Source organism: Rhinopithecus roxellana, chromosome 7 (assembly GCF_007565055.1).
Source record: "Rhinopithecus roxellana isolate Shanxi Qingling chromosome 7, ASM756505v1, whole genome shotgun sequence".
Lineage (NCBI taxonomy): Eukaryota > Metazoa > Chordata > Mammalia > Primates > Cercopithecidae > Rhinopithecus > Rhinopithecus roxellana.
This window is the reverse complement of record NC_044555.1, coordinates 78687637-78703129: the sequence shown is the minus strand read 5'-3', so window position 1 is coordinate 78703129 and position 15493 is coordinate 78687637. Positions and strand designations below refer to the sequence as shown.

The following is a 15493-nucleotide window of genomic DNA, read 5'->3' as shown; positions in this document are numbered from 1 at the left end:
GAAAATTTTATGAAAAGGGGAGCATTTGAAAGGAGACTTGCAGAATGGTAGCATTTGGATGTGCAGAGACAAGGGAAGTTCAGTTACAGAATAATAGAGCAGGGCAAGGAAGGAGGAATGTCTGCTATGCAAATTAGTGGGAATATAGTGTGTGTGAGAGCAAATGATGAGAAATTATTGTTATTAGAAATAATTTTTCCAAGAAATTATTGAAAATGTTGGCCAGAGTCTGAAAATAGTAAATACCATAATATGGCATACATGATCGGTTTTCCATAGGTACTTAATTTTTTTTTTACTGTTTTTTTATTGTTGTTGTTGTTTTCTTTTTTTGTCCTTATTTTTGTATTTAATTTTATTTATTTATTTATTTATTTATTTTAGACAGAGTCGCACTCAGTCACCCAGGCTGGAGTGCAGTGGCACAATCTCAGCTCACTGCAACCTCCGCCTCCCGGGTTCAAGCGATTCTTTTGCCTCAGCCACCCAGGTAGCTGGGACTACAGGGTACGCCACCATGCCCAGCTAATTTTTGTATTTTTAGTAGAGAGGGGGTTCCTCCATGTTGCCCAGGCTGGTCTCAAACTCCTGACCTCAGGTGATCTGCCCGCCTCAGCCTCCCAAAGTGCTGGGATTACAGGCATGAGTCACCACACCCAGCCTACTTAATTTTTTTTAATGACACTTGCCAAACAAATGTCTTTTTAAAGTACAACTTAGTTATTTCTTTACGTATGAAATTTCGTTATTTTTCATTGACTTAAGAATTTCAAGTTCAGATAACATAATTGATCTTCCCAGATGTTGGTGTATAGTTTTAGAGAGGGCTGTACCAAATATTTTACTCTGGTGTAATTTTTAACATCTGTAGTGGCTTATTTAAACCTGCAGTCTTTGGATAACTGTATTCTCCTCACACTTGGAAATTCCATCAGTCTTAGTCCATTTGTGTTGCTATAAAGGAATACCTGAGGCTGAGTGATGTACAAAGAAAAGAGGTTTATTTGGCCCATGGTTCTGCAGGCTATGCAAGAAGTATGGTGTCAGTATCTCCTTCTGGTCAGGACCTCAGGAAGATTCCACTCATGACATAAGACGAAGGAAAGCAGGCATCACATGGTGAGAGAAAAGGCAAGAGAAAAAGGAGGAGGTGCCAGGCTCTTTTCAACAATCAGTTCGAGTGTGAACTAAGAGCAAGAATTCAGTCGTTGTCATGAGAATGACACCAAACCACTCTTGAGGGGTCCTCCCCATGACCCAAACACCTCCCACCAGGCCCCACCTCCAACACTGGGCATCAGATTTCAACAAGAGACTTGGGGGAACCAAACAAACCATATCCCAGACAATAGCACCATCAATCTTTTAAATGGCACTTTTATCTGAACTACATCCCTGAGTCTATCCTCAAATAGTTTAACTTTGTCTTTGAAGTCTTTCTTCTCTTTTGCCATTAGTGGTTATTTTTCGCTGCAGAATTAATCTGACTTGGATGTTTATTCCTGTTTTTTCCCTAGATAAGTCAGATAAATATGATGCACGTGATGTTGAAAGGCTACAACAAGATGATAACTGGGTTGAAAGTTACTTATCTTGGAGACATAATATTGTAGATGAAACACTGAAGATGCTCGATGAGAGTTTTCAGTGGAGGAAAGAAATTTCTGTCAACGGTAAGCTGTTCAATTTAACCTTGACTGTAATATATCCTGTATAAATGGTATTGTTTTACATTTATCTAATCATGTATTTGCACATACTCCTAGCAGTCATCATAAACACCAAAATATAATTATTTATAAAGACCCAGTAATACTTTCAAAGGAACAGCTTATAAGTCTTTTTAGTAGGAACGTTCATAAGGAAATCAGATCACCAGAGAGCAGAATCACACTCAGATTCTTCAGTCACAGCAGAGTTTCCTAATCTGTGTTTAATTCAGTACCATTAAGCAATAGCAAGATAGTAGCTTTGCTACTAGGCCTAGAAATAAGGAGATACTGTCCATTTTTCTCAATTATTTCCTATGCCCTTCTCTATCCCCACAGTTCCTTGTGCTAATAGGTTAATAGGTGCACCATATAGAATTGTTAAATGAATGAGAGTCACCCCAAAAATGCAAGCTTATCCCCAGGGAAGCCTATCACAGTCTTCTCTTTATATTGTTTTTATTTTTGTCGGTACATAGTAGATGTATATATTTTGGGGTACATGCAGCCTTAGCTTCTTAATTTCTAAGTCTGCTACTAGATTGAATTTTTTTCCAAAAATGGGAGTTTCAAGTCTTGTAGTTTTATAGTGGTCTTCAAGTATATGATGACCTGTTAGTTCTCTCCTCCAAAAAATTGAATAAGAAGAAACTGGCATAACTTCTGATTTCAGTTAGGCATAAAGCAGAATTTTCTGTCCTTGAGGATTATAACCTCTGAAGTGACTTGAATCTGAAGACTTAACACAAAATGGTCAACAAATAAATCTAGAGCAGATACTCTCCTCACTCTTCATGCTTGCAGAAGGAATCCCTGAAAAGGGGAGTAGTAAGAAATAACGTGATTGGAAATTTAACAACCGTAGGTAATTTCAACAGTGAAGCATTTATTAACCAAACAAAGAAATATAAATCTGATATTTCTAAATGAATTAAGTACCCAATAAATATTTAAATTCAACAATGTTTGTTTTCTTACATAGAATTGCTATTTTCTGGTGGAAAATAACAGAGATCTGGTAAAAGGGGATGGGGAAAGATAAATCTTTGAAAGATCTTAAGGTACTGCTGGTGAATGAAACAAAAGCATTGGCATTTGCTGCCTTGCTATGTTGATCCTTAGCCTCCCCAAAAACTGGAGAGGCACTCTGTTTGTTCCTCCTGCTGAAGTTCAAGTCCTCACATTTTTTGTTTTCATTTCTTATTTTCTCTTTTCTTTCTTTCTTTTATTTTATTTTGAGACAGGGTCTTGCTCTGTCACCCAGGCTGGAATGCAGTGTTGTGATCATAGTAGCTCACTGCAGCCTTCAATGCCTGGGCTCAGGTAAGCCTCCCACCTCAGCCTCCTGAGTAGCTGGGACGGCAGGCATATGCCACCATGCCTGGCTAATTTTTATTTATTTATTTTTAATTTATTTGTCATTATTATTATTATTTTTGAGACGGAGTCTCCCTCTGTCGCCCAGGCTGGAGTGCATGGCGCGATCTCGGCTTACTGCAAGCTCCGCCTCCCGGGTTCACACCATTCTCCTGCCTCAGCCTCCCAAGTAGCTAGGACTACAGGCGCCCACCACAAAGCCTGGCTAATTTTTTGTATTTTTAGCAGAGACAGGGTTTCACCGTGTTAGCCAGGATGGTGTCAATCTCCTGACCTTGTGATCCACCCGCTTCAGACTCCCAAAGTGCTGGGATTACAGGCATGAGTGAGCCACCGCTCCCGGCCTAATTTTTATATATTTATCTTTGTAGAGAGGGAGTCTCACTGTGTTGCCCAGGCTGGTCTCGAACTCCTGGCCTCAAATGATACTCCCGTGTTGGCCTCCCAAAGTGCTGGGATTTTATGAGTCACCATGCCTGGCCATTTTTCTTGAAGTATTTTCCACTTTCCTAAAGGTTTTTAAATGTATTAAAGTCTACTAGATAACAAACTTCGTATTAGATTGGTGCAAAAGTAATTGCAGCATTTGCCATTATGTTTAACTGCAAATACCACAGTTACTCTTGCACCAACCTAATAGAAAAATACCATTTTACTAAAGAAACCAAAGTGATGTTTTTCTACTAATCCTGAGGCTGCAATGTGGATATTTACTGGAATGTTCTCTTGAAACTCTGATAGTGATATTTGTTTGCAAGTCATTATGTGAAACAATCAAAATGTGGAAATGTATACACATAAATAATGACCTCTCAGGGGAAACGGAGTTTATCCATTTTGGTCACCTGTGTCATTATTTCGTTTGTTTCCTTGGTAGGAAACACCACTTTATATTGCCAGAGACTTTCTTTTTGAATGTTTGGGTACATTATATCATTTTTAAATATCAGAACTACTACATAACATTATCTTTACATTATGAGTTTTATTTTTAAACCCCTAAATTACAACTACTGATCAAAGCTTACCACTTTTTAGACCTTAATGAATCCTCCATTCCCAGATGGTTATTGGAAATTGGTGTTATTTATCTCCATGGTTATGACAAAGAAGGTAACAAATTGTGTAAGTATATTTATGTTCTGGCTTTTCAAGATTTTGAGATTGAGATATCTATGTCAACTGAATTAAGAATTAGCAGAACTTTCTCCATCTGTAGCACTCCTCAAGTCTACTGCAATGAGGGATTGGTAGAACTGTTTTTACAGAGTGTTAGATACTTAGTAGCTGTGCATACTGTTTGCGTTATAATAAAGTAGGCAATAAAGGCAAGTGCTGCATCCTACAGCATAAACAAAGTTATTTAATTCAGAGTCATTATCTTCTTTCTAATCTGACTGTGATATTAAAACTCAACTTAGTGTTTTTATGGAGAATTTTTTTTGACAGTCGCTAAAGGTTGCTAAGTAGGCCTTTTCCTTTTCAAGTCTCTCATAATCTCACTCTAGCTTTTTCTGAAATGTGCATTATAATGAAAGGAACAGTAACAATCATCTCTTTTGTTCCAATGACTCCCCTGTTATACCTCTCTCCCACTGGCCCCAAATCCAGCCTGGTTTTGTACCCGGGATGCAACTTGGCAGGCGAGTTTGAGCCCCATACTGAACAGATGTCCTGCACTCATCTTCACTTCTCCATAGCATGTTATCTGTCCCTGTTTCAGCAATACTCTTTTTGCATTTTCCTCTTACTGCCACCGCTTCCTTTTCAACCTTTTTTTCTCATTTTTCTTCTTCCTCCTGTCCCTTAAAGGTGTTTCCCAGGCATTATTCCTTTCTTACATCTTTTACTTTACAGCTGATACAGTGTCCTTGGGTGATCAATCACGAGCATCTTAGCAGCTTTAGCTACCTCCCCCAGCACAGTATTGACCCCACACTATCCCCGGGACACATGCACATACCTAGCTACCCACTGGCTGGCCCCACCTGCCTGTCAGCAGCCTTTAGCACAACACACTACTGAACATCCATGCCCCTCCACTTGCTCACTTTCTGTATTGCCCACCTCAGGCCCACTCATTGGCTCTTCCTCTAATATAGCTTCAATTTGGCCTTTTTTCCATCCTCACCAGCTACTTCCTCAATTCAGTTTCTAACTACTACCCCTTTGCCCCAGTCCCTTCCCAGGTCATAACCTGGTGGGTTTCCTTCTCTGCCTCCTCCACTCTATCCTCTGTGCTATTGCCTGAAAGGTGTTCTAAAATAGGAAAATCAAAATGCCCTAGAGTTTCATTCAGAGTCCTTCAAGTCCAGTTCTTTCCTATTTTGCTTCTCCTCTCACCACTCATCACATTTTGTCTTAGCTACCACCACCTGAACAGTTTACCGTGCTCCACACACATGCGCGGCACTGGCTCATGCCTCCATCGCCCTGTGTCAGTATCTTTCCTCTGGATGGAACATTTTTTCCAGTGCTCGACAAAAGCAGTGATTTTCTTTTTTGTTAAGCACAATGCAGAGCACATTTAGATTATTATCAAATAGTGTTTGTTCATCTGTATTTTCTTTTCCCTCTTACAAGTGAAATTTGTTTATTTCCTAAGGGAAAGAAACAGTCTATCTCTTTGCTACTCTTTAAGGCTCCCAAGTGCCAACTGTTTCTCACTGAAAATAAGAAAGAGATGTTTTTGATCTAAGAAACAAAATGAATTGTAAATGAAAAATGTCAAGGGAAAGACAATATATATGTATAATAATAATATAATGCCATAAGTCTTGTTCTTATTTTTATCTTCTGCTTAAAGTCTGGATCAGGGTGAAGTATCATATAAAAGACCAGAAAACCATATCGGACAAAAAGAAGCTCATAGCATTCTGGTTGGAGCGTTATGCTAAGAGGGAAAATGGGAAACCTGTAACAGTGATGTTTGACCTGTCAGAAACTGGAATAAATAGCATTGTAAGCATTTTTCATTCATTCCAAATCAGTGTTTATCATGGCTTCCTCCCTTTCTCCTGTCCTTGCTGCCAACCACATATTGCTGTAAAATTGAGGTAACTAACTTATATTAGGGATTTATTTTTTCACCTTGCAGCGTGAGTGTAGTCAAACATGGAATAGGGTTTGCAAAGAATTAAATTTGTTTTTGTATTTGGCGTTGAAACTGTTGATTTCCTAGAAATGTTCCTTGTCTGAGACACAGGATGGGGAGGTAGCATGTCAAGGCTGGCAAGGTATGAATCGATGTGATAACTGTGAACTTTGATATCAAAGCTAATATCCTATAGCACCTGCCCTGGTGTGTGCCACAGAGTAGTATATTCAGGAAATATCAAGTAAGGTAATATACCATCTCGAATTTGTTATATTCATACCATGTTTTACAGTTGCAAGATGTTCACATGAGTTTTGCACATATAACACTTTGTGATTTTATTGAGTGTTTTTGTTTGCTTGTTTGGATTTGTTTTCTATCTGTTTGATTTGGTTAGCTTTGGATACCAGTTTTCTTCAGGTGATTTTGCCAAGCTTGAAAAATAAGTAAAACCTACCTGTCTTTAATCTGGGTCCTTGTGACCTTAGTGATACCTACAAATCCTTCAGCAGCAATTGAGATTACTTGGCACATTTATTCTAACTACAGTCTCTTATATTTAATCTGTGGCTGATTCTGATAGCAGTAATGTCGTATTCCCAAACGTGCTCAGGGCAGTGTTGAAATCTTTTCGGAATTCCATTTGGCAAAGTATGTTAAGAACCTTAAAGTGTTTGTATTTATACTCTTTGCCTGGTAACCAACTTCTGGAAATCTATTCTAAAGAAATCATCCTGAATACAGAAAAAGCATCATATATCAAAATATTTTCTCAGTGTCATTTAAAGTAATGAAAAATTAGAAAAGAAATGTAAATGTTCAACATGATGAAATGGCAGATTATGGTATATCTAATTGATGGAGTATATATAGCTATGTAAAATGTTGTTTATAAGGAATTTATAGTAATATTGGAGAGCACACTTTTTTCTGAGATGAAAAAAGCTGTTTGATTACACATACTGTAATATGCATGTGTACTATACCATGGTGATACATAGCCCAACAAAGGAAACTGTAGACATTATAACAAACACAAAATAGGCTAGAGAGAACTGCTAACAAGAGTTTTTTTGCAGTGGCAGGACCACAAATTTTTTTTCATGTTTCTATTTCTCTTTATTTTTCAAGGATCCAATGCCCTGGAGTTTTCCAACCTAGTTTCCTTGTCAATGGGTTTTAAATTAGAGAGAGTGAATTATTTTATATCCAAAATCAAAATCAATTTGCCTAGATAAATAAATATTCCATAAAAATAAATCATGATTCTTTTATCCTTTGGATATGATAGTTTCCTAATTATAACCCAGAATCATGAAGAATAAATGTTAATATTTTTGTTGCCAAGTATAAGAGAATTGACTTGAACTGTTTTATTTTTTCAAGCTACTTATATCTCACCATCTTTAATTTGTAAATAAGGTGTATTTGCACTGCTAAGAATTTAAGTCATTATTAATGTTTTAAAATACTTGAATCTTGCTGAATAATTTATTTTGATAAATGACCCTTTCATGATTCACAAAGAATTTAAGTGAGCTTATAAAGATGTCTACAAAATCTCAACGCAAAAAATAAGAAAATCATTTGCTAGAGTTGGGACACCAGTTTGGCTCTAAGCTTTCAGCTGCCTGGCTGAAAGAAATGTAATCATTTAAAATTATTCAGCAACCATCCTTCACAACCAGTGTCTTAGAAGTATATCCATTCCTAATACTTGAACTAGAAAGTCTTTCATGGGTCCTCAAAAGGACGTTTTTTACAAGATAATGAATAATAGCCTCGAAAACTTCCTTATATAATGCTGAGCAATAGGGTTGATGGAGCTATTTCTTGTAGTCCCCATTAATAGAATATACCAGTGACATCTTATCATATCCACTTGAATTAGCAGTAACTCACCATTTTACGAAGAAGGATATTCAATTAAATAAATGATAGAAACAAGAGTGTTATACCAAGACTATTTAGACAAAGTCTCTGGGGGCCATAAATTATAAACTAGGTAAACTAGGGTAACCAAATTTTTATATAACTGGTTCTTTTCAGCCATTTTCTTTGACTGTTACTTAACTACCAATTATGAAAACTCCATGCACAGTGGCTATAATGATTAGTTACAAAGGTATTATTTTATATACATATATACACACACACAAAGGTATTATTTTATATATATATATATACATACACACACACAAAGATATTATTAGATATATACCCATAACAAATACTTAAGATAGTTAAGGACGCTTACTTTTAGTTTACTGCAATTAAAGATGCTGCAACTAACATTCCAGGGATGAATTTATAGACTTTCATCTCTAGGACAACCCACCTTTCCAGTAATTTTGATGGATTTCACTTTGCTTGGTTATATCTTTCATTCCATAGTCTTTATAAGATGACCAATCGGAATTAGTGAATCAGTATGTGGCCATGGAGTAAAATGACCCATGGAAATAATAACCTTAATGACCTAATTTACTGTTGCTGTGCTCAGAGCAGTAGAACCAACCAGATAGCTATGTTTGTAGTCTCCCAGAAATCAGAATCAGTGAACAACACTGGAATATAAACTGAAAAACTAATTATAGGTCTCTAAATAAAATGAAAAAAGCCAGAAGTGGAGTAGATACAGCAGGCCAATGTGATTAGATTAAATATTGTCATTAAAAAAACATTGATAAAATATATTTTATTGACACTGTTATGAGGTGTAAAAATTAGGATTAAAAAGCAAATATATGAGAATTTACATACATGTGTATTATCATTCCAAGTAGTCTGATTATAAACTGTTTACTTGTTTCAATAATTCTTTAGTTATTCAACAGAATTTTAGAATTTCTCTATGGAGATTGCTTTTAGATCCATTTTATGCCCCGTTGCCTTAGCAGCCTGAAGTATGTAACTAGTTTGAGGTAATGTGAATAATTTTAAAACATCACTAAGCATCTGGTTTCTTCAAGTCAGTTTTAGGGCTGATTATTATAAATAGCTTAATGACCTAAAACCTTAATCCTTGAGAATATAGATATTTACATATGAGCTTACTTTTTAAAGAATTTAATAATTGTCTCATTTGTATTTAATAATTTCTCACCTTTAGAAATGTGCAATTTTAAGTTACCTAATGTGGACAGTCTTAAAGATTTAATCTTTATTTTAGGACATGGACTTTGTACGCTTTATCATCAACTGCTTTAAGGTTTATTACCCTAAATACCTCTGTAAGTAACTTACTCCTTTATAAAAATATAACATATTGAAACTGTAGACAATGTCTGAGAATTGTGGAGCCTTATAGTATTATAGACTTTCATACCTGAAACTTTGTTTTCTGATGAAGAATTTTAAATATGTTCATAGACATTATTCTAACACATACAGAGGACAGTTTTTCATAAGTATTCATTGTCCTTCACAGTTAATTTTAAGAGTTTAAGTTCTAAACCATATGTATGGCATCCTATAACACACACACCCACTCACACACATAGGTACATAAAAGCATACATTTATTTCAAAATTATCTCATTTTTACTAATATTTCAATTTAGAAATTCATTTCAAATAGTATTTATTATATGAAACAGATAAGCAGTACTGATAAAGTACACTGTATGATAAGCAGTATTGATATATAAAGTATACTGTTACCAACTGCTATTTAAAAATTGTCATTAAGAAAATACCTGACTAGAAGGTACAACATTTGAATCTGGCATTTGGAGTTTGTTTGTTTTCCATTGTGACTATTCCATTAATTACCTAAATGAACTCCTAAACCTTATATAGTCCATTTTTTACTTGTTGAATTTGTATGATGGGTTCCCCCTAGGGAAGCCAAGATGCCAACTCACATAAACAGTCAAGTATATTTAACCCCAATGGTTTAAAAGTAAAAAGACAGAAGAGAGGCAACAGGGACATCAGAAAATGGGAATTTACAGATCTGCCTGAGCGTACTCCTAGAAAACAGCAAATTGGGTCTTTTGAGACTTGTGATTCAGGTGACTTTAGCATAAAATCCCTAAATTGTCTTAATTTGGCATATTGATTTTACTGTTGTTAATGAGAAGTGAGGAATAGACAAAAAAGCATAATGGATATCAAGAGTCAGTGCCACCCCTAGCTCTATACTCTCATCTTTTCAGAGAGAGTATTCATGAATATTTTTAGGTGAAAAGAATGATCAATAGTGTCCAGTTTGGGGAACCTGTACTATCTTAGGTTCCTTATGGATTTTTTCCTGTATCTGGCATGTACCCTGATTCCTTAAGGCCTCCTGAGCAGTGCCAGTCATTGGTCAGTAGGAAATCACTACCCCATAGTTTTAGTTTGTTGCTCTTATGGACAAAATGAAAAAATATCCACTTGATCATTGAAATATCTAAAGGAGTTTGTGAAGAGCCACTTATCAATAGTATAAATATTATTATTACTTTGTAAAATACATCTGAGATTCTTTTGAGAAAACTATTAAAAAGTTAATAGATCTATATAAAGATGAATTATAATACCATTCATCTTAATTAACTAGAGATTATATATACATATATACATATATATATGTGTTCTACCTACATAATGAGCTTTGCAGACATTGAATTTTGTGGAATCTTAATTGATTATTCTTCAAAATCTGTCATGAAGAATAACTATTGTATCTTAAAATCTTGAGTCCACATTATTTTAAGCGTATCCCAGATGAAGACTGCGGTATTAAGCACCAGGGTGCTTCTTCACAGATGCCTTTTTCCTTATATGTACTTTACTTGTCCTACATTAATACAACAACTCTAGGAGGTTCTCTGCTCAGAAAAGAGTGAAATTACATTTTGATTCCTCTGGAATAGAAGAATGAATTGAATCTCAAAATTCTTCTTTGCAGTTTCTGTTTCTTTCTCACAGTTGTCTCATTTGTTAATAGGGCTGTTTAGTATCTTCAACTCAGTGTGTAAATAATACTTCTGTATACTTTGGAATTATTAGCTTCCTGGAGCTCATGATATAAAGTAGAAATAATTTTTGCTTCTGAAAATGTAGTGATGTATTAAAAGGGGAGGGGGCAACTGTGAGACTGGTTTAACAATCGATTTCTCTAGAAACTTGTAATTGAAACCATAAATTAGAACTGGAAATGATTTTAAAGTTCAGTGGCCTCAGCGCTACTATGACATGCCACATCCAAAGACTCCATTTATCCACTTAACTGTTTTCTTTTGTACCTCCCTGCAAACAACAAAATCAGTGAATGACAAAAGAATAGGCTGTTTACCAGAGGACAGTGACAGTGCACTATTGATTTCCCACAAGTCCTCCTCCTGGGCTGGCACCTCACCATTGTGACATGCTAGTTCAGTTCCAGCACCACATGGAATACTATTCATGATACTATACACTTCACTGAATTAGAGCTCAGACAATGAGCTTGGTTTTTACTTACATTTAGATGACCAGTTTTTTCTAGGCCAGTATAAGTGATATTATTATAGAGGTACTGATTCACATTCAATGAATTTTTTTTCATCTTTCAGCAAAAATAGTGATCTTTGATATGCCTTGGTTAATGAATGGTGAGTATATTTATACTTTCTTAAAACAAAATGTCTAATTTTCTTTGCCAATTTAGCCATATTTCTACAATTGTTTAAAATAATGTTTATATTGTCCTTTGCATGCACTCTTAAGAGACTGGAGCTAGAACACTCAAAGGCTATTCCTAAGAAAACAGGGCTAAAATTCTATACCCAGGATCTGGGGGCACCCATTAGTCTTCTTTAAAAACATCCTTGCCAGGCATGGTGTTGCACACCTATAGTCCTAGCTACTCAGGAGGCTGAGGCAGGAGGATCACTTGAGCCCATGAGTTTGAGGCCAGCCTGGGCAACATAATGATACCTTTCTCTTAAAAAAAAAAAATTAACAACAGCCTCAAAATATTCAACCATTAAGGTACTACTGTAGTCAGAAGCCTGACTTTGACATGCACAGATAAGGTGTGTCACAGAACACAGGCCTTGTCTAGGTTTTCTCGTGGGCTTCAGGTGTTGAGAAGGAAGGTGGAATCAGTCTGAAACTCACCCCAAATCACTGTAGTGACATGACCCTTTTGACAGTCGTGATATATTTTTTGGTAAATTTTTTTTGAAAAAGCCATTGATTGATAAACTATCTTGACCAACTTTAAAAATACTATAAATTTAATGTTATTTTCAGAATGTACATTCTCATTTGTGTTTGCAAAAGTCAGTTGTTACATAGAAAGCAATAGAGAAAATCAACAAATCCAAAACTTGGTTCTTTGAAAAATGCAACACAATTGACAAACCTTTAGCTAATAAAGAAGAAAAGGAAAGACTCAAATTATTAAAATCTGTAGTGAAAGAAGGGACGTTACTATTGACCTTAAAGAAATAAAAAGGACTATAAGGGGATACTGTGAATAATTATATGCAAAGAAATTAGGTAACCTACATGAAGTTAACAAATTCTTAGAAAGACACAAACTACTGAAACTAATTCAAGAAGAATCAGAATAGAAATATAAAAAAGGAAGTTGAATTAGTAATCAAAAAAACTTTCCACGAAGGAAAGCCCAGGCCCAGATGGCTTCACTGGTAAATTATGTGAAATATTTAAAGAAGAATTAACATGAATCCTTCACAAATTCTTCCAAAATATAGAAGAAGAGGGAATACTTTCCAACTTACTTTATGAGGCTAGTATAACGATAATATCAAACATCACAGGAAAAGAAAACTACAGACTAGTATTCCTTATGAAAATAGATGCAACAGTCCTCAACAAAAATTGAATCCAACAGCATATAAAAAGGATTATACACCATGACTAAGTGGGCTCAACATATCAAAATCAACTAATGTAATCTAGCATATTAATATAATGAAGGGGAAAATGATGTGATCGTCTCAAGAGACACAGAAAAAACATTTGACAAAATCTAGTACCCTCTCATGATAAAAGTACTCAACAAACTAGCAACATAAGGTGCAAAGAGTTGAAACAACTGCCAAGTTAAACCACAGTAGTCCACACAGACCACCCCCATTTCTGACACAAACTGCAAGTTCAGGAGGTGCTGAAAATTACCCTTAGGTTTGATAATTCTAGTGAAGGACTCTGAGAACTCACTGAAAACTATTATACTCACAATTATGGTTTATTACAGGGAAAGAATTTAGATTAAGGTCAACCATAGAAAGTAAGGTGTAGGGCAGAGTCCAGGGAAGTACCAAATGTAGAGCATGTTACTTCACTGGCATCAATATGTGGCAGTGTGCATGGAGTATGTCAACCTGGGAAGCTCACCCCAGCCTCAGTGTTCAGAGTTTTTATTGGAACTCCATTATGTAAGCATGATTGATTGCCCGTGTGGTTGATCTTAGTCTTCCCCCAAGGTCTACTGATACCGTGTAACCCAAACCCCTACCCTGAATCACATTGTTGGTCTTTCTTCCATGGCCAGCTCCTACCCTAAGTCATATTGTTCCATTGTCACTCAAGGCCCCCAGACAAAGACAGTCTTATCAGGCATGAAGATTACCTCTCAGAAGCTGAGGGCAAAGGCCAGACCTCTCTTTGGGTAAGGCTAATCCTTCACAGAAAAGAACTTCCTCTGCCTGTCTATAAAGGGCATATATGAAAAACCTGAATCTATGAAAACCCACAGCTAACATCTTACTTAGCAGGGAAAGAATGGATGCTTTCCCCCTAAGATCAGGAACAAGACAACGCTGTCTGCTCTTACCACTTCTATTAATAAAAGAAGTTCACGACAAGGACACTGAAAATTACAAAACACCATTTTAGTAAATTCAAGACCTACATAAATAAAAAGACTTCTTGTTCATGGATTGGAAGACTTAATACAGTCTCTCTTCAGTATCCATGGGAGACTGGTTTCAGAACCCCTCCCCCACCACCACCACAGACTCCAAAATCCTTGGATGCTCAAATCCCTCATATAAAATGGTATAGTGTTTGCATGTAACTGACACACATCTTCCTGTATACCTTTTTTTCTTTTTTTTTTTTTAATGAGTCTCATTCTGTCACCTAGGCTGGAGTGCATTAGCACAATCGCAGCTCACTACATCCTCTGCCTCCCAAGTTCAAACGATTCTCTTGCCTCAGGCTCCCAAGTAGCTGGGACTACAGGCACCTACCACCACACCTGGCTAATTTTTATAGTTTTACAGACACGGGGTTTCACCATATTGGCCAGGCTGGTCTAGTCTTGAACTCCTGACCTCAAGTGATCTGCCTGCCCCGGCCTCCCAAAGTGCTGGGATTACAGGCATAAGCCATCACACCTGGCTCCTCCCATATACTTTAAATCATCTTTAGATTATTTATACTACCTAACACAGTGTGAGTGCTATATAGTTGTTCTACTCTATTGTTTCTCATATTTTTGTTGTATTGGTTTTATTTATTTTTTAATATTTTCAATTGTGGTTGGTCAATCAAAAAATCCATGGATGTGAAATCTGTGGATATGGAGGGCCGACTGTATTGTTAAGAGGTCAACACTTCCCAAATTGATCTACTGATTCAGTGCAGTCCCTATCAAAAGCCCAGCTGCCTTTTTTTGCAGAAATGGATATGTTTGTCCTAAAATTCATATGAAAATGCAAGAAACCCAGAGTAGTTAAATCTTGAAATAGAAACACAAAGTTGGAGGATTTAACACTTCCTGATTTCAAAATTTACTACAAAGCTACGACAGTCAAGACATTGGGCATGTATGGGCATAAGGATAAACGTATAGATCAGTTAAATTGAATTGAGGGTCCAGGTATAAACCCTAGTGTTTATTATGGTCAGTTGATTTTTTTTTACAATGGTGCCAAGACAATTCAGTAGAGAAATAAGACTTTTTAAATAAAAGGTGCTAGGACAACTGGGTATGCACATTCAAAGGAATAAAGTTGGACCCTACCTCACATCATATATAAAAATTAACTCAAAATGGATCAGAGACCTAAATGTAAGAGCTAAGTCTCTTAGAAGAAAACACAGGATTAAATCCTCGTGCTTGGAATGGGCAATGGTTTCTTAGGTATGACAACAAAAGCACAAGCAACAAAAGAAACAGATAACATTGGACTGCATTAAAACGGAAAACTTGTGCCTTCAAGGACACTATCAAGTAGGTGAAAAGACAATTCTCAGAATGGAAGAAATCATTTACAAACCATACATTTGATGAGGGACTTATTCTAGAATATATAAAGAACTCTTAGAATGCAACGTTAAAAAGACAAGTGGCCGGGCATGG

The 15493-nt window shown here is 36.2% G+C and overlaps 1 protein-coding gene across 2 annotated transcripts in view; it reads left to right on the top strand.

The window, feature by feature from the left end:
• MOSPD2 (motile sperm domain containing 2) overlaps positions 1–15493 on the top strand; it is a 49481-nt gene that overhangs the window by 18762 nt on the left and 15226 nt on the right. For both annotated transcript variants that reach the window (XM_010352887.1, XM_010352888.2), the window contains exons 3-7: positions 1518–1673; positions 4125–4211; positions 5893–6047; positions 9356–9416; positions 11727–11765. In XM_010352887.1, coding sequence (XP_010351189.1) covers positions 1518–1673; positions 4125–4211; positions 5893–6047; positions 9356–9416; positions 11727–11765 — 498 coding nt within the window. The remainder of the gene's footprint in view (positions 1–1517; positions 1674–4124; positions 4212–5892; positions 6048–9355; positions 9417–11726; positions 11766–15493) is intronic.